General features: G+C 39.5%; 1 protein-coding gene across 3 annotated transcripts in view; it reads right to left on the reverse strand.

The window, feature by feature from the left end:
* Positions 1 to 3,524: 3,524 nt before the first annotated feature.
* The window catches only part of bcam (basal cell adhesion molecule (Lutheran blood group)), a 47,979-nt gene continuing 31,751 nt past the window's right edge, over positions 3,525 to 19,752 (reverse strand). The window contains exons 2-17 of one of the 3 annotated variants that reach the window (XM_012919096.5): positions 19,614 to 19,738; positions 19,200 to 19,407; positions 17,148 to 17,215; positions 16,968 to 17,064; positions 16,647 to 16,829; positions 15,971 to 16,095; positions 15,701 to 15,839; positions 15,100 to 15,215; positions 13,606 to 13,747; positions 12,166 to 12,293; positions 11,374 to 11,515; positions 10,434 to 10,451; positions 9,786 to 9,818; positions 8,136 to 8,271; positions 7,408 to 7,507; positions 3,525 to 5,619 (exon numbers count right to left, since the gene is read on the reverse strand). In XM_012919096.5, the coding sequence (XP_012774550.1) occupies positions 5,617 to 5,619; positions 7,408 to 7,507; positions 8,136 to 8,271; positions 9,786 to 9,818; positions 10,434 to 10,451; positions 11,374 to 11,515; positions 12,166 to 12,293; positions 13,606 to 13,747; positions 15,100 to 15,215; positions 15,701 to 15,839; positions 15,971 to 16,095; positions 16,647 to 16,829; positions 16,968 to 17,064; positions 17,148 to 17,215; positions 19,200 to 19,407; positions 19,614 to 19,738 (1,763 nt within the window). In that variant the 3' untranslated portion in view covers positions 3,525 to 5,616. The remainder of the gene's footprint in view (positions 5,620 to 7,407; positions 7,508 to 8,135; positions 8,272 to 9,785; positions 9,819 to 10,433; positions 10,452 to 11,373; positions 11,516 to 12,165; positions 12,294 to 13,605; positions 13,748 to 15,099; positions 15,216 to 15,700; positions 15,840 to 15,970; positions 16,096 to 16,646; positions 16,830 to 16,967; positions 17,065 to 17,147; positions 17,216 to 19,199; positions 19,408 to 19,613; positions 19,739 to 19,752) is intronic. The other 2 variants (XM_012919097.5, XM_012919098.5) reach the window with 2 other exon arrangements.

A 19,752-nucleotide genomic window follows, 5' to 3' on the forward strand; every position in this document is an offset into this window, starting at 1 on the left:
GTCATTAAAAGTGAAAGTAGATATACGTTTTTGACTGAAAATACAGAAGCAACTTATAAAACAAAATATTTATGGAAGTAATGTAACAGCAGTGAATTATTTCCATAGTTTAAGTCCTCCAAAGTGCTAAGACCAACCCAATGCTACCGAGTGGCCATCAGATCCAGGCTGAGCAAGCAGAAGGGACAGACAGTGACTGTCATCCCTCAATAGGCCAACACTAAATTACTAAATCAGTTTAAAGCTACTGTAACCAAACCCAGTGAAGGGAGCATGAAGACTCTCAGCAGGCAGAGCAAGAGATAAGGGAAAAGGGAAAGGACACTGGGTGGAGTGACCGTAATCCCCCCTCATTGTTAGCAAGACTGAAAAGCACTGATCCACTTGTTCTTTGTAAAATAAAGCACAAGAAGATCTCAAAGTGCACACACAAACAGCACGGTAGAAAAATGTGCATTATGTCAATACTGTCAATCCATATCGGACCTTTAGAGCTTGTGATTACATCAGCACAAACTGACACTGACATCTTTACTTGCATTTTCTAATTCTCTCCTGTCGACCTGTGCTCTTATCCTGCTGGTCTCCATCTTCGCTACTTTGTATTCAAAGCACAGATGGATTTCAGCGGGTCACATTGATGGGAGACTTTTAATTTCCTAATGGAACACGAGTGGTGTAGTGGGTGCGTGTCAGAACAATGGCGCTAATAGGCCCACAAGCACAGAGGCTGTGTAGATGCACGGTGTTGGGCTAAACTGTCAAAAGGTAATACAAGGTTAGCATACACTATTACAAAAGCTAAGAGATGAGATTTTTAATGAAGAGAATGAACCAGCATTTTTTTTCCCCTCCTCACTCTTGATTAATGGTTGGTTTTGATATATCATTATAGCCGCTATTGATAAGAATCATCCTACTAAGTGCTACTGATCTATAAACAAAGCTGCACCGCAATTGGTTGATGATTGATGGATTCATTTAAACTGGTTCCCAAGTATAAAAGTGAGTCGACAGAATGCTGCATCATGAAGTCGGCAGCAAGCTCATCCATAAAGCAGTTATTGATGCAAAACATGGGCTTCCTCGATTTGTCTGCTCTGTCACAACAAATCATGGAATCAATCAATGTGGGGGAAATTTACATAATGCTGGTTATATCAAAGAGATTAAAATTGGGTGCAAGCTAGGAATCAATTTAGATGTCATCTTCTAGGAAGTGCAAGAAAAAACACACGGATGAATTACATCAAGAGCAATTAGATTTCTGGTGTGTGAATATTTTAGAGATGGTGTTCAATGCTGTGCAAGGATTTTAGCTGGCACGTTATATGGCCAGACCTGCGTCCTTCAAACATTTTCTTAGTTATTAGAACATATATACGTTTTTTTTTTAAAAAAAACAATTTTTATCTACTTTTGTCATAAAAGGTGATGAATCCAAATTCCAAAAATACCAGTGACCACCAGTGCTAGCCCTTAGCCTCCGTATAGACCAGGGGTGCACAATCCCGGTCCTCGAGAGCTACCGTCCTGCAGCTTTTAGATGCATCCTTGTTCCCACACACCCGAATCAAATGAATGGCTTGTTATCAGGCCTTTGCCAAACACGATGGCATGCTGAAGAGGTAATCAAACCATTTGATTCAGCTGTGTTGGAGTAGGGATGCATCTAAAAGCTGCAGGATAGTAGCTCTCAAGGACTGGGATTGGGCAGCCCTGGTATAGACACTACTGTATCAATTTCAAACTCCTATAGTTATTCCATCCCAGTTTTTCAGAAAACCTTTTTCAGACTTTTGAACCGATGATGCACCTCGCATTCACACACTTAGGTATTCACACTGCCCACCTGTCCAGCTGATGGCATACCCCATCAGCCTTTTGCAGCTGAGGGGTAAAAGGGACTGGAAGACCTGGAAACATGTTGCAATGACAGGAATAACAACACAGGGAGGAGCCGTGCTGCTCTCTGGCAGGAAGCACCATGCCCTCCTGTGTTTTAAATGCACTGTAAAACAGCATGCAGCAGCACTACATATGAGCGGGTGGAGGAAGGTTTGGGGTCTTCATTCACCCTGTTCTGTTAACCGTCAGGGGTGGGATGCGGGGCCTCCTTGCTACTGCAGATAAGGAGGCGGACTGCTTTCCTCCACCCCAGAGAGAAGGGTTACATCTCCTGGATCCAGGTATGGTTTGCCCCTCTGGGGGCGGGGGTACCCAGACCTGGGATATAGAGTATGTTTGGGGAGTGTGAATGTGTGTACAGTGCCTATCTGTGTTTGTCTCCATGTCAGATGAGTGCCGAGTATTTGTTTGTGTATATGGGGGTGGGAATGCACATTTGTGTCTCCGTGCGCCTGTTCGTCTGTGTCAGCTTGGGTCTTAGACTCCACCTCTCTCGGAACATCTCAGGCTCTCCAAGGTATGGAGGCCTTTCTCCCCTCACCACACTCCCTGCCAGTGGCTGATGCCGTCAGACGTTGGTGTGTTGGTGGTTCTTGGTGTCTGGGGCTGGGCGCTCATGTATGTCCCAACTCACCCCTGGTGGCCGATTGGCGGGGCCTGGCGCCTATGGCCTGGCTGGGCCCCTTCCGGGGGGTGGGGTGCCCTCAGGCCTCTGGGCCTGAGGCCCGGTCCTCTCTGGCACAGCTGGCTGCTGGCAGATCCCTCGGGCACGTCACTGCAACCCCCTCTGGCCTCTGCTCCGTGGCTGCTGGGTGACCTCTCGTTTGGGGCTCTCCTCAGCTCTTCCTAGGAAGGTGGCACGGTTGCCCCTGTGGTGGTCCACCTTGGGCCCTCGTACGCTGGGGCCTTTGGATGTCTGGGGCCTGGATCTCCTCCATACCTGCTTCATGCCCTGGGGGACGGGGCTATAGCGTCCACACTCCCTAGCAGATCGTTACATGGAGAAACCTTTTGAATACAAGCGTGCTGATCCACACAGGTGTGCAAACGGGTGTACACACGGGTGTTCACTGACACAAACTACACCCTTCCTGCCTGCTACCATGAAGCACATTGTGCGCTGTCGATCTTGCGTGCTGCACAATAACATGTAATATTTAGTATCTACTGTTATCTACTTTTGGCTAGTTTATTGTGACGGTGTTGTATTTATTATGTTGCTTTTTTATGTTTGTTTTCTCTTCTGTTTTTTTTTTTTTTATCTCCATACAGGTGATCCACGTGTTTTGTTTGTTTTTCTTTTTTTTCTTCACCCTTTCTCACCATCTCTTCTCCCCTCTATTTTTCTTTCTCTCCCTCTCTTTTTTCATTCTCTCTCCCAGTCCTATCCCCCAGTCATGTCTGTCCCGTCTGTAACAACCGAAAATCAAATAAATACATAATTATAATAAAGGTCAATCAAATGGACCAATATGGCAAGGCCATGATGATCCACTTGGTAAAGTAAATCCTCTGGGCATCTTTCTTGGCCTTCAGACAACAATTCTGATGGCTAAAGATCCAAACAGGACAGGCAAAAAAAAAAAAAAGAAAAAGGAATAACAACACAGAGAATATTTGGGTGAATGGGGTAATTTTTCTTTTTTTTTCTTTTTTTTCATTATAAACTCTACATGGCTGGAGCAAAATAAAAAGATACATCAACACGTCACAACAATGTACCACAAAATATACAGTATACAGTAAAGAGAGAAGAGTAAACCATTTAAATGGAATCTAAAAAAAAAAAAAATTCTCTTCTCTCAGCGAGTGGAAACACATTGGAAAAAAACATCAGTAGTTCAAATATTGACAATCCCCTTTCTAAACAACTTTTATACTGTACCATATTATTTTGATATAAAACAAGTGGGAAAAAAAGAAATCAACTATCTATCTTCACCTGCCCCCACAGGGTTGCTAACACTCAACATGTTTTGGTAAGATCAGCAGACAGACAGTGAAAACACAATGAGCTTTGTGGGCACAGAGAGTGGTTTGAGGTGACCTTTTTAAAAAAAATATAAATCAAGGCCAATACTTCCAGTGTAAAACAAAGTAAAAGGGCATGTACCCCTTTATCAAAGCTTTTGTTTTCCTTTTTTTGCCTGCCGACAGTGTAGGGGATAAACAAAAACATCGTACCTAAACACAGACACACCTGCTGTGACACTGAAAAGCTTTCATTTGGTAAAAAATAAAAGGTAGATACCCCAAGAACATCCCCAGTCTCTCCCACACCTCCCTCCCCTGCCTGTTTCAAACTAGAGTGAGCCTGTGCAAGTGATTACTCCCAACAGGTGAATCTGCGACTAGTGCACCGCAGCTGCTCAAAGTCCCAGTTTGTTGTCATGGGAAAACAACAGCACAGCGGGCTACTGTTTGAGATTGTCAACCATTTCACCAAATTACACCAATTTCTGGTGAAAACTGGGCTTTCTGAGCAAAACCACTGTGTGCTGTGCTGTTCCTCAGTTTTCACTTCACTGGCCCCAGCTTTCATCCTGAAGTAGGGGACCAAAACGCTGTGAAACACTGAGAAATAAATAGTAGCCATTACTGCTGGCAACTCAGTAACCACAAACACCTTGGACTCCACATCATGCACAGTACTCCTCCTGCTTGATAGGCAGAGTGAGCATTATTTGAATTTACAGAGGAAAACACAAGCACATAGGAAAACAAGTGAACAGTTGGTATACTGACATAATATACAAGTGCGCTGCAAATGGCAGGAACAAATTTGTACAACCTAATAGCTTGCTTGTTTGGTTGCTTTTCAGCTAGATTAAAAAAGGCAAGCAATTTTAGAGACAGAATTGGTGTTATTAAAAGCCTGGATTGTTTCTACTGAAAGCTAATTAGAGATACTGAAAGACATACATATATAAATATATATATATATGTATAAACAGTCACAGGTGGCAAAACTGCAATTAAACAACACTAATGCAAACACAGAGATTCTTTGAACAAAAACTCGACAGTTACGAGTGCCAAACAGTGTGCTCGGGGATTAAATGTGAGCGTAAATCATAGCTTGTTAGGGAGATGAATCAAACAGAGTAACAGCCGGGTGTATTTTTGCCTAATGTTACCAGCAGAAAGGAAAGATATTTTAACTGCAGACTCCAAAACAGAAAAGCTGTTCAGTGTTATGCTTAAATGCAGACTAACACTAGAAGAAAATGAATTTGAGGTTTCCTTTGGGGCGAAAAAGAAGATTCTGTCACTGTGTTTAAGCATGTGCCAATCATACTTCTTAGTACAGCTCTTTTCTGCAGAGGAGTGAAAGACATGATTGGTAAATTAATGAATTATCCAGTGTTGTCAGAATATGATTTCGCACATGTATCGTTTTAAACCTGCGGCAGCACAAGTTGGATAGAGGTCTAAGAACTCTATCTTTAAAAAAAGGCAAAGTAAAAAAAAAAAAAAACTCCACCCAACTTGGCTATTGCAGGTTGTAAAACAAGAATAGCCAATGCTGAACATGCTGAGCAGCCACACCGCTCAACCTACACCCATGTCCCTGCTCCACCTCTCATTGCCCCCACAACTTTAATATCACCAGTCTAGTAAAAAAAAAAAAATTAGCCCTGTTGTCTTCATATCCTGTTGTCCTCTTCGCTTCATCCTTCTGGGAGCCTTTTTCATCATCTGGTTTTATCACTGTCAGAGAGAAATGACAAAACTTAATAAATATGACCAATATGCAAAAACAACAAGAAACAAACATGCCTATTTTTTTGACAACTTCCAGAAAATATGCATTTATTGTCCACATCAAATGCAATTAAATGGAAAAATAATCCATATTTTCCTAAATTCTTCATACATATTCTTTTTTTCTTCTTATTCAACAGTTAATTGCTGGTAAATTAATTCATTTAGATCATGGCACAACAACGACAATAGCGTAAAATCATTTGAATGTCGAATAAACGTTGTATCAGAAATATCTACAGCTAGGTGCCCAAAAGATCCAGCAGCTTTCCTGGTTTGTGGATGAAATCTAAATCTAAAGCATAAACCAAACCCATGGTTTTACAACACTCATTAAATTTGCTTCTGCATGGCATTGAATAGTGCTGTTCTGTCAGCAGAGATGCACACAAAGTATTCAATAGGAGGTTGGAGGGTTTGAAAGGATACTTCAGATTTCACCTGCTTTTACTTTTTGATTAAGTTTAGGTTAAAGATTGGGACTTGGGCTGAGGTCTGCAAATTAACAAGTTATTCTTACAAAGTGTACATGTGAGGCACTGGGAGTGAAACCTCTGGTGCCACTGCCAAAACCACAGTCACAGCACTGGTGCCAAATAGACACCTTATGTTGTAATGTTTTCTTTTCATATCTTGCAGTATTTTCAGAGAACTTTATTACTTGGAGTTGACAGATAAATATAAGATACACAACATTTTATCACAAAATACCACTTTTTATGGACGAGATATCACTGCTGTGTTATTAAACTTTTACAGACTTGTGTTACTTTACTTGGCATTGTAAGAAAATCCTTTGTCAAATGTAGAAGTCGAGATTTACTTTCAGAATCCAGTGAAGTGCATCTGTGGCACGAAGGCTCTTTTCATATTTTAATAGCATCTCAGTAAAGAAATATTAACTTGATTATGTATGGAGAGACAGACTTTTACATCTTTCTTCTCTTCTTGTTATATCCATTTCAAAAGCAAAGGTAAATGTCCCTGATATCTCCTTGCAGTTATGAAATGTCATCCAGTTTGCTGTCAGCAGTTTCAAAAGTGACATAAAACAAGACTTTGAAATTCAAGTCACACATGCCACTACAGTAAATTTAAAGATGAAATGTTCTATATTTGTGATGACATTTCTAGATGACTCCCCACAGCTTTCACACCACATCACGATGGAGGAACCACTTTTCCAAGCCAGCTTCCCTTGAACTAAAACTGACTTTAGACACTCAATCAGAATGACGGAGCTGTGTGAAGAGATTTCTGGTGACTGTATCGCTCATGGTCATGTCAACCAGGTATCAAGGATTCTTTTAGGTTAGTAAATGTCTGCAGGACTGTGCTCATCCTTGGTGATGCTAAAAATACAAAGAGGAATACTGGCACTACCCCGTTTAAATTACTATAAGAGGCTTTTACATCACTAACATTTCTTGATGTTTCCAGCAAAAAGTGAGGCCTGACCACAGACACTGGCTGAAAATAACCTTTATTTCTATGCAAACAGTCTCTCAAAATATGCAAAGGCTTTGTTTTTATCCACTGTGCTGAATTGTCCTTGACTTGCTCCTGCCCACTATTGTTCTGTTGTGTGACTCACACTCATGAATGCAGAATCAGACAAACTCACCTAAATTCTTAGAAAAGATAAAATGTAGAGGTCAAGTGTTTACTTGCTCAGCCATTATAACTGTCAGCTGTACCATTCTCAATTCACATTCATGGCTCTATAGGCCTAACCTGTTCTGTTGCATTTTTTTTGTTTAAGAGACCATCCTCTTCATTGAGCTTGTCTGTCTTCAGCTCCACCACAACGCTACTGTTCGTCATTCCAGAGTTCCTAGAAATAGAAATGGAATAGAGAAAAAACAGTGAAAACAAAAGAAAAAATCGGGGAGTTAAGTGTTTGTTGGGGCGAATATTTGCTTAGTTTTACAAATGCATGTAGACAAGAACGATTCAGTCTGACAACTTGTTTGCAAAATAAACCTGTGCAGTATTAATGCAGTTCTCCCAGTGGACCTGAAATGTATGTATCCTGTAACTCTATTCTGCAAACTTAACATTTACAAATCGTACTTTATTGTGTCAAATCTCCAAGCAAATAAAGAAAAAGAAACCCTGCTCTTGCTGCTAATCAGGATATTCTGATTATTTAAAAGAAAATTTATTCTTGCAGGACAGATGGCACATTTGCAATTAAAAAGGATTATGAAAACAAGCTTAGGAAAGTTGGTATTCTATATTGTAAAAACTTCAGATGTATTTTGCAATCAGCAACATCGTCAGTGCATACAAATAGATATCTATAGTCTTTTTAACAAATATTCTGGCATGAGCAAACCAAACACTTTTGTTTTTTTGTTACAGATTTTCCAACTTGTTAAGCACTTTGACTTTTAGTGTTTTTTGATTCATGTGATTATTAATCCCCCCTCCCATCCCTTTTGTCCCTGATCTCTACTCACACTTCCTTCGGGTCCTTCTTGCTGCAAGACAGCTTGTTGTTCTTGCTTAGGCAGTAGAGGAGGCCAACCAGCAACAGGAGGAGCAGAACACACACCACCACAGCTATCACCACCGCACTGGAGCCTCCCTGTCCAGCTACAGTGCCGCAATGGAAGTACATATGGGAGGAGGGATGGGGGGAGGGTCGGGGGGCAGGTGGGAGGTTTGCGAGGTGGAGGGTTGGTGGGAAAGTTTGGGGAAATTTGATTGGAGGGCAGATGTTTAGGGGAATCATGGAAGGATTGATCATGGTGGAGGAGGTGTGAGGATGGAATGGAGAGTTTTCGATTTTCAAAAAATCAGTGGTAGGGAGAGAGGCATCGTTAGGGGTGGTTGATTGGTGAGAGAAAGAGGAAGGAAATTGATTTGATTTGGTGTTATCATGGGAGGGAGAGAATGGGAAGATAGAGAGCGAGAGAATGAGATTTGATGGAGTCCAGGTGAAGACAGTTGATGGATGGGTAGTTGGAAAGGTGGAGGGCAGAGGATAAGGGGCGGGGATTGGGATGTGGGGTTAGTCTATCTTTTGAATGCAATGACTGAAATGTGATGCGACCCAAAAACAGGGCCTATGTCTACGCAGATAATACTAGACAGCTAATGAGAGCAATGAAACAACACTGAACATACTCACCCAACCACCTACACTTGTATTACTGTACTTGTGAAGACATGATGCTATAATAAGTTTTCTCAAGCTAACATTACTAACCCTACAAAGATTACTGAAGCCTATTAAGATCCAGTCATAATCGAAAACTATATTTGTTTCTGCTCCTGTCACTGTCCAAGGGATAAAAAAATCTGCCCACCTGCAACACATCATTAGCAAGTAAAATGTGAATTATTCATTGGTTTTACAGAGGGGCATTTGAAATGTTATTGTGTATTGGTTCTGAGTATTGATTTTCTGATATCCCCAGGAAAATGTTGGCAGGAGTACTTTTAGTACTTTTCTAACTTAAACTGCAGTGCTACAGTGTGAGCCTGATATTACAGTCTGTGGTGTCCTTACAGACAAGGTCAAAGATGCTTCCTTTCCTGTGTATGCTAAAAAAGGAAACCTGGAACATTTCCACCAAAATGTTGAAAATGAGTAGGATGCATGAAGTCTTCTCTGAATCCCGAAGTTATAAAATTCAATTGATGTTCCCAAAGAATACATTTTTTTAACTAATTTGAATATTTTCATGACTATTTTGTTAAATTATCACTTTTTTAATTATTATTTTTACTCGCTTTTTCATAATGTGGGGGTTTGGGGCCTGTTTATTAGACAATGGCATTTGGATATGCTCGATAACATTTTGGCAGGCAGCTTTTTTAGTTTTTAACATTAAATTATTTAGGAAATAAGCAGGCTGATCAAAAAGGAAAATATTCATGATTGGTCTTTGAATTGTGTGATACTTCATACAGGACCTATCCATTCTCACTTCTCTAGAAGCATATCTTCTCAGCTACAGTAATACAAGTACAGATACACAAAAACTCTTGTAAACACAGATACATAAAACCTTTGTGTGTGTAAACAGCCATCAATACACACACAGCAACTTACATTTGTAGACGAACACCATACACATGTCAATAGGGTTAGCGATACAGACCTGACGTTAGCACAGGGTTTCCAGAAAGCAGCACTTTAAGAGAAAAAGAGTTTCTCAGTCCCATAGCATAGCAAAGCAACAACCACAACACACACAATGCACACCACTAAAAAGATACTTAGCTAAAGTTACTTAATCTACACACAGCACCGGATGAGCGGAGAAAAGCAGAAAAAGCAAGGAATAAGAAGGCAGCTGGAAAGAAGAGGTGACCAAATAGACACAGTAAAGAGACGAAGAGAAGAGTGGAAGGAACAGAATAGAATAGAATCCTTTATTGTCCCCAAGGGGCCACAAAAGCTTTTGGTACCATCCACAAAATATAGGACAGACATTATACAAAGGTGACAAGAGAAGAAGAATAACAATGTACAATATCCACAGTGTTCGGTAGTTAAGAGGGCAAATATACAAGGTTACAGTACAGCAGAGGAGAGTGTGTGTGTGCGTGTGTGTGTGTGTGTGCGCGTGTGTGTGTGTGTGTGTGTGTGTGTGTGTGTGTGTGTGTGTGTGTGTGTGTGTGTGACATGGAAGGGCTGGGGCAATAGGAAGCGGATGGAGGGGAGTTTCTAAATTACAGGGTCTGTACAACAAAGAGTCCTGAGAGAAGAAGGGAGGAGAGGAAGAGGAGGAGGGAGAAGGTTCTACCTTCAGCTGAGCTGCCAACTGCAAAAAGAGAGGAGGAGAAAAAAAAACAAGAAAAGCGAGATCACGAAGATGTAAAACAGCAATTCAGGCACCAGCTACAGCTTTATTATCAATAACTTTAGTGAGAGCCCATTTTAAAAAGCAAACCATGAAAGAAGCAAGCTATAAAGGTGTAGATGCAGTTTACAAAAGGTGAAAGAAGATCAGACTGTAGTTGATGTTATTAGCAGGCTAAGAAGTTACTGGCATGGCATTAAGACACACTGTGTTACCTTAGAGACTTGTAATCATGAAATTATAAAAAAAGAAATTTGTCAGTTTAGATCATTATGTGTTATAATGTATTTTACAAGTTTTTCTTCACTCATAACTACTTGTGTTAGATCTTAAATGTTACTCCTAGACACTTCTATAGCAATGAAGATGACATACAAATGAGTTTTAGTGTTGTGGCTGCACGGATCGTTGCAATTTCTGGGCGTTATTCTGTGTGTTCCCTTTGTGTACACACACAATAAGACTAACCATTTGGTCACGTACACAAAATATATGTCATATCCACAACTGGCTAACTGTAAAAACATTTGTTTTTTTTGCCATAACTTTCATTTCAATAGTGAACAGCTTTTACAGAATTGAAGATGATATCCAGTTTTCCTCACTGCATCCATGTAAGTATTTATAAGAAGAACTAATGAGCAGTGCATTCCATTTTAATTTGGTAATATGCCAATCTCCAAACACTTATTTTTTAATTACTGAATATGTGATTATGCTATGCAACTTTTTTTTTTGTTGGTAAGTTTTAAAATATAATTTGACTAAAAACAGCGAACGCTGGTTTCATCTGTTCTGCATGTCCAACGCAACTTTTTAACTGAATCACATTTTCAGGTTAATGAGGAAAACCCAGTGGAGAAAGAGAGCTTGTTACACTGACCTTGTTCGAGAGAAAGTGGGAAGACCGTGATATCTTTTCCATGCTCATTTTCGACCTCGCAGGTCACCCCGCCATTTATCATATCAGCAGTGGTTTTCAGGGTCAAAGTGCTCACCCACTTGTTACCTTTCACTGTTATCGACTGGAGGGGAAGATAAAAAGGAAGGAAGAGAGATAAAGGAAAAAGGCCAAAGTAAATTAGTGTCGTTTGTCAAAATCCTTCTTTGCCTTTTGCCTATATGAGTTTGCAGTATAATTCTTCTTTTATTATTACTATCCACTTGTCTTATGAGTCCCATTCCTATTATTTTAAACAAACTTCTCATATGTGATATTTCTCTCTACCTCTCACTTACAAACAAAAAATCTGCTCGTGAAAATTATTAGTTGTGCTCTCATTTTTAATCTTCCAAACATCCCTACTAGTTTCTGACATTATCACATTTTTCAAAAAGATGATTAACGTTTTATCTTATTTTATCAGTTTATGTAATATTTAATAATGAAGGCGTACTCCCTCTACAAGTTTCTTAAAAGCTGTTTTCGCTTTTTTTTTAGTAGAGCTTTTGAAGTTTTACACAGTACTCTACCAAGAGTGATCTTAATACGTTATGAAACATAACACTTTAATCTTCTCATATTGACTCTAATGGAAACACAAATAGTAGCAGGGCGCTTTTCATTTGAAATACGCCTTACTATTATTTCCAAATGAGTTCCAATACATTCATTTTACTGATTCCTGTAAACTGTAAAGACTCATTTTTCTCTCAGCTTGACTCAGATGTCTACCTGTTCTCCTCCTGAGGGCTGCCAGGTGAAGTTAGGGGTAGGCACACCGTATGCTACGCACATAAGGGTCACCTTGTCTCCTTCCTTCCCCACCTTCACAGGAGCAGGAGGGTCAATCACTGGCTTTCCTGGACAGGGAATGAGAATGTCATGGGTAAACAAAGTGAACAATGCTGCATAACCTTAAACACATACAGTTATACCTCAGTTCTCCTTTCAACTTCTACTTCCAAGCTGCTCCCAATTCCTTCCTCTAACCAAAACAATACGCTGCACACTCTGGCACTGACCACTGTTATTATACTTTGTGTATTGGTATAGCGGTAGCAGTTCAGTGTGTAGTACATAGCAAGAGTTCATGAGTTAGTGAGCTATATCAAGCATAAAGTCAGAGTTTTCTGTCATTCTAAAGGCTCTATTTTCACCTCACTGAATCATCGTGGCAACTTTTGCTGAAGACATAACGTGGTTAGTACCAGAGTGTTCACAAATGTTTTTATTTACAGCATGCTTTACATACAATTCCCTGCTGGGGGAATGCGCTTAATATGTGCAAGCTGTTAAGCTGTACCTTAGATCAAGAAAGATGCCCAGTTGTAAAGTTACAGCAGTGAAAACATCTGTGTCACACTGTCACTAGAATGTAGATGTACTCAGAAAAGCCATACATGTATTTTTTGCCTACTGCTATGTCTCTTTTACACTGTTCAATTAACAAACTTTATTTCACTTTGATCTTCTGACAGACTGGTCTCCTTTTATGAGCTGTGAGACTCTAATCGGCACATCTAATTTGGCTGTTACATTAGCAATAAACATCAGCACCAAGAGCACACTTGGCATAAAATAATTAACTTGAATTAAAATGTTTGTTTTACTGCAGTGTGCAATAAATTCCAAGATTTAGCATTAATTTCTTGTCTTATGTGCGGAAGTATTACATTTTATTGTAATATTTTTTGCATTATTTATAGATTTTTATCACCGTTTTATCGTCATCATCTGATATTGGCTCTGACTTGAGTAGGTGGCACACATGCAGATCATTTTTTTAGGGAAAAAGAGTCATGTGACATGTGAAACACCCCGTTTCTCTGAGTGTGCAGAGAGAAGGAAACAGAGAAAGTTGATATATGACCATCTCGATACTACTCATTTTACCTGGAGTTTTTGGTTTTGTCAAGCCAAAGAGCTCAAAGAATGCCTGGCCTTGCTGAACATCCTTTATAGTATATAAACTCTTCTTACAATGAAGTTGGAATTCCACTTTTGTTTCCAAATAGTAGGCTCTAGAATGCTTACAGTTACCTTAACGGATTTAGCAGTGGAGAAACATGACAGCCTCTACAGCATGGCTTAAATTCTTCTATTTACTCTGAGATAAAGTTTTATAGTGTTCCTGTGAGTGTGGGTGTACTTGTTTCGTGCATGCACTTTTACCTTTGACTGTGAGGTTGACGCTAGCCTGGGACATCAGTCCTGGCACAGACGGAACAGCTCCAACACAAACATATTCTCCAGCATTTTGATAGGAAACATTTTGTATTGACAGAGTCCCGTTCTGAGACAGCACCTCAGAGCCCTGCAGAAACACAAGCACACTGAAGAAGAACTGGACTCATAATATTATGCTTCTGCTCTTTTTTTTTGTGAGTAGAACAGCGCTGTCAATATCTAATTTGATGGCACACCACTGTGATGGGAAAGCAGAAAAGGAATCTTCACACACACTGTTTGAAAGCGCAGTGATAACAAATCAAAGTCAGTCCTCCATGATGAACCTGTCTCTTGCAATTCTTCTCAACTTCTTCTCATAGGAATTCATCTTTCTAAGAACAAACACATTCTCTGCCCAGAAAACCAGCTGCCTGCGAGTTTCCATCACACCCAAGAGACACAACAATAGATACATAGGTTACAACAACAGACCTAACACTGGAGGAGCACTCTGCACATCACAAGTGGAGAAACAGGAATGAAGACTAAACACACCAAAGGTATATTTATGTGCAGTTTTACAGTATTAAATGTACCCAGATCCTTGAAATAGACAATCGAGAACAAATAATCTGTAAATAAAAAAATGTTTTTAAACATATTAAAGACAGAAAAGACGCTGTGCATGCTGTAGCTATCACTATGAATTTCTGTGTCAAGGAAGACAAGGTTTTTTTGCTACCGTAAAACTGAAAATATCCACAACAGAGTGAAACTGCATATGTAGTAGCAGTGTACTGCAGGCATAAGATTATGACCACTCAGATGTGACGCAGATAACACTGATTATCTCTCTGTCATAGCACCAGTGGGATATATTAGGGAGCATGTGAACATTTGGCACTCCTCTGACATCAACAAGGCATTTTCAGCCAAAGGACTGCCGCTGACTGGATATTTTTGTGAAAAAATCAGTATATCACCAGTTTCTGAAACACTTGAACCACCTTCCTTCCTTGTTCAGATGCTCAGTTTAAACTTCAGAAGGTAGTCTTAACCATGTCTACCTGTCTACATGCACTAATTTAAAGGAGTGCGATGGGCTAATTGGACACTTGCATTAACTGGTGTGTCTAATACAGTGGTCGGTGCATTGAGCCAAAATAAGGAATGAATTCTTGTTGACTTGGTGAATGTTGTTACTGTATGACACTGACAAGTTTTCATTTTAAAAACTGAGCATGCTTAGAAAGAACTTATTGGAAATGTGAGGATTTTATTTATTTATTGATTTCTTTTGTCCTAATGTTGACTCTGTACCTGTATCAAGCTTCAAGTCAGCTAAACAATCAATCATAGTGCCAGGCTGGTTGGTGTTTCTGATTTTATGTGAAAAACAGAAAGAATGCACACAAATACCACAACTCTTTTAAAGGGGGGTGGCACACTTATTTACAACAAAAAAGAAAGAAAAATTGAGAAAATGATGAAACACACCTTTTTCCACTGAACTGTATGATTACGAGAAGCCTTGATCCTACACTGCCATGCTGCTTTGTCTCCAAGCATGACAACTTTAGATACAGCTGGTGTCACTTTTACTGGGTCAATGTCTGACAGAGAGAAAACAGAGAGCAATTAAAGATAAGATGGGGGGGGGGGGGAGTCGACTGAAAACTATAGACCTTCTACACATTCTGAGGTGTTAAATAAGTGCCAATTCAAATTAAACAACAGTACAAAGCTAATGCACTTATTCTGAAGTCAAGCCCATTTTGAGCCCAAGTTAAGCCTATTCCATACACTTTCGAGGTTATCACTGCTTAATGTGTGTGATAAGATCAGATTAAACAGTGTGCTTGGGATAACATTAAAGTAACAGATGAAGTGTGAAAAATTGAATTGGATATCAGCCGGCTGACTGAACTTCATTAGAGCCTATTCCATGGAAACCTTTTAATTCTATGATTTACTGATGAAAAGAAAGGCTTCCTACATGGGAAGAACCACACAAACCGGAGATGCATTGTTCTTTCTGTGTGTTAACCCTCTTTAATTCAGCAATGTGTGTGTCTTTATGTGTATTTGGCTTACTCACAGTCGACAGTGAGGGCAATCGTCTTTTCCAAGGTAAAGTCAATCTCGAAATCTAATGCTGTGCACTTGTACTGTGCAGCATCAGAGCGCTTGACAGATTTCAGTATGAGAAGACCATCTTTACCTTGGGCCTCTTCTCCCTGAATATTAAAAAACAGGAATTACGAGTAAAAACCAAGCAAGAGGGTGACAGAGGTTGCAGTAGAGAAACAAATTTGCAACTAAATGTTGCCTTTTCTTTATCAAATGTGTGCATGAAATGATCTCATACATTTTTAGTGAACTCAAATGGAGGCTGGGGGTTCCCATCAGTCTCACATTTCATGGTTACAGTATCACCCTCTTTGACTGGTTGACTTGTGTTAAACAGCGAAAAGTAGATTTTGTCAGAAGGATCTAGACAGAGAAGAACAGACATGGAACAGATGAAAATTCCTTCAGTGGTTACATTTCACTGTTACACTATACATCATCAATCATAAATGAGTAATGCATTCCAGAAGAAATGCTTTCCCAGTGCCTCCTCCTGAGCCAACTGAGTCTTTTTCCTAAATGGGGTTTCTATCATATAATTCTCATCACCTTGATGTAGGTATAAGGACAGAAGTGAATATTTCTATATCTTTTGACTTTCTAACAGGGCATGTGGTGGATCGATTGATGCACAATAAAGATATATACAGAATCTAACATAATTAAATAAGAAATTGCAGAAACAATGTACTATTGACCTTCCTACACAAGAAGAATTATGAATTAATTTGTGTGTGAAGCAAATAAAAATTTATATGTGGTTAAAATATCTGATTTAAAATGTTCTTGCTAACTGGAATAAATTAATATGTCACCAAAGTTCATAAACCAAATGCAATTCCTCCCAACTACAAGAGGGAAGGGAAAGACCTCTGACTGGATACCCTCCCAAACGGCCTGCGCCCACCACTCACAGTTTAGGTTGATCTTGATGCGGTTAGAATCCATCGTTTCGATCTTGTTCCCCGGCATGCTGTACTCTACAGTACAGTAAAACTCTGAATCCTTGTCCTCTTTCATGGGCTGCATGTACAGGCTGCTCGTTACAGTGATGAGACCCGAAGTCTCCTTCACTTGTTTGGCAACCATGTATGTTTCTGACGGACAGGAAGGAAGGAAAAAGGGAAAACAGTTCTAAAATTAAAGGAATGCAGCAGATCAGGTTACAAATGAACGCAAACGGTGAAGATATATACATATCTATATATATCTATATATATATAAAGAACACATACTCTCTTGTTTGTCTTTGACCTCAGGAAGGGGTTTGGCATCTCTGAACCAGACAATTCTTGGAAGAGGAAACCCATTCTTCGTTTCACAGGTGCCGACCTGAAAAAACGACAATGGAAAAGCTATCAGAGAGTATGTATTTTTGGTCAGAATCGATAAATGTGCAAACAACGCATACAGACCTCTGAGCTAGAAGGAATTCCTGCAGTGATGGCCTGAGATGTTGTCAGTTTTGGGTGTTCGGGCGCAGCTGAGACAGAAAAAAGGACAACACAAGTTACAATTACAACACTATGATTCCCTTAATGAAAATCATTTTACAAACAGTATGTGCGCATAAATGCTCAACTTCCATATTTGTAATCCATCTCTCCTGACTTTCTGTAATTAAATTACACAGCAAACAGCCTTCTTCACATGATTTCATTTTGGCTTTCTTTGTGTTGGTTGAAGCGGGGTCAAATCACACATAAACACACACACATATACAGTAGGTTATGCTACACTATTTTGTCTGAGATAATATCGATATAACATTTTCCATTATATAATATAAGCGGAGATATATGCGGGGGCAAGTTTGGGCATGTCTAAGAGCAAGAGCTGTGTGTCAGCCTCCAGTGACGATGTAGTACCTGAAAAGGGAGCTGCTTTAACAGACTCCTGTGACGCATGATCCCTTGCAAAATACAAGAAAACTGTTCCCTCTGAAGGAGTGAACTACAAACTAGTTGCATCCCTACAGGCAAACACACACTGTCACATACAAGTAACTGAGTTACTTCAGTTAAATAAAGTAAGAAGGCATTGTTTTGTAGTTTTACTTAAAAATAAAAAAGACTATCTCTGTTACTTCTATGCTTACATTTGACTCCTGCTCCGTCACTACTCTTGCAATATAACGCTGCTGCTAATGGTTCTTGTTTTAGTACATTCACACTACAAATTAAGCAGTTTGTGGCTAACACTTGCTGATGTAAGCGTCAAACATCAACCAAACATCAACCAAATGTTGATGTTGGACACACACTGGTGCACACACGCAACCACAGGTGTGAGTATTCACTTACGTCAAGGTCAGCTTATCACTGCTTGCAACTGTTATCCACTTATATTAATAAACAGTAGATTTCTTTCTGTGTCTAAGTCATTACTCAGTATTTTTAAACTCTGGTCATTCCCACATGCCAGATGCACAGAAATGAATTTAGATCCACATTGACGACTTGATTCATTGTGTGGGAGCAACTCTGCCAATAAAAAATGTTTAGCTTGTAAGTTTCCTGAGAGAAAGACCCCAGGCTATTGCAGCTTAACCCACTGGAGACCTCATAACTCAGTCCCATTAAGTTAAGCCAGGGCAGCCACACTATAACTCAACCCCAATGAGTCAAATGGTCAAATGGGAACAAAGAATAATTGCTATTCTATAAGACAGCCTGTTTTCTTAGTACTGTGGGCCTTAAGTACACCTCAAAGTCCTTTGTCAAATAACACTCTATTGAGGTATTGTTGAACACTGGTGTTCTCACAATTAATAGCTTATTTTATGAGATTTTTTTAAACTTTGGTGCCTCTGAGTGCATAAATGTTAATGGATAACCTGAAAGCTTCAAGCGGACTGATCACTAAACAAAAGGCTATTCTGTCACTCTCACAATGCATATTCTCCCCTTTTCTCCCTTTAATCCAGATACCAGTGAATCCTACTCATTTTGGTGCTTTGGAGGGGCAAAGACAGAGTAGTCTGCACCATGATTAGCTGGTGGCATGTTAGTGATAAATCTGGACTCTTAAAAAGGAGAGATATATTAGAAATGACACGTGTGATTGAACTATTCATCAGTAGTGTCAAGAGTGATTAGGTTGTGGTTAATTGAACTCTGGAGATCTTATCAAAAGGAAATGGTAATCTCAAGTATTGGAGAAAGCTCCAAAGAACTACATGCAGTGAAAGAAATAAGATATTCTTCAAGGACAATTTTGGTAAATTATACTATATGATAAAACTTTTCTAAAGATATATAGAATGGGCGTAATGTAAATATTTACAAATTCAAATCAGCAACATGCATGAGATACAATTAAGCTACCTCGTAATCAAAGTATGCATTAATGCAGATCTCATATATTAAAGTCATAAACATTAGTGGCAATGACAATTAAATGAAAACTTAACTTCAGGGAGTAACCTTGAGGTCAAGTAAAGGGCTAAAGGGCACTGGCAAACTTACAAAAGACCTTCAGAGAAGTGGTACCATCTGGAGACCCAGCAGGGTCAGTGACTTGACAGGTGAAGTTTAGCTCATCAGAGGGTTTAACAGAGGAAATGGTCAAAGTGAAGTCTTCTCCAATCTTGATCCGATCTGTCAGAGGGGTGCCAGGGTCAACCTTTTTCTCCTTACCCTGACAGAAAGCTATACGTGTTCTAGTTCCCAAATCCTGAATGGATGGTTCCAAGGAAGAACATAAGAAGATAGAAGTCAGATGAAACAAGAACAAGAAAATTGTATTTTTTCACAGAGCATTACTTTTAAACTTTGGGTGCAAAATAGCTCTAATGTCACTTTTTTTTCTTTTTGTTTTGTTTTTTGCTATTTAGAAATGTTAAAACTGTGGAAGAAAATGAACATCTAGAAATTACTTACAATGTACCATTCAACAATTGTGCCAGTTGTTAATGGGGTGACTGTGCAGGGCAGTGAGGCATTCTCTTCCTTTAACACCTCCACTTTAGGCTTCACAACCACATTCACGTTTCCACTGCTTACGACTGAAAAGAACACA

Source organism: Maylandia zebra, linkage group LG11, assembly GCF_041146795.1.
Source record: "Maylandia zebra isolate NMK-2024a linkage group LG11, Mzebra_GT3a, whole genome shotgun sequence".
Lineage (NCBI taxonomy): Eukaryota > Metazoa > Chordata > Actinopteri > Cichliformes > Cichlidae > Maylandia > Maylandia zebra.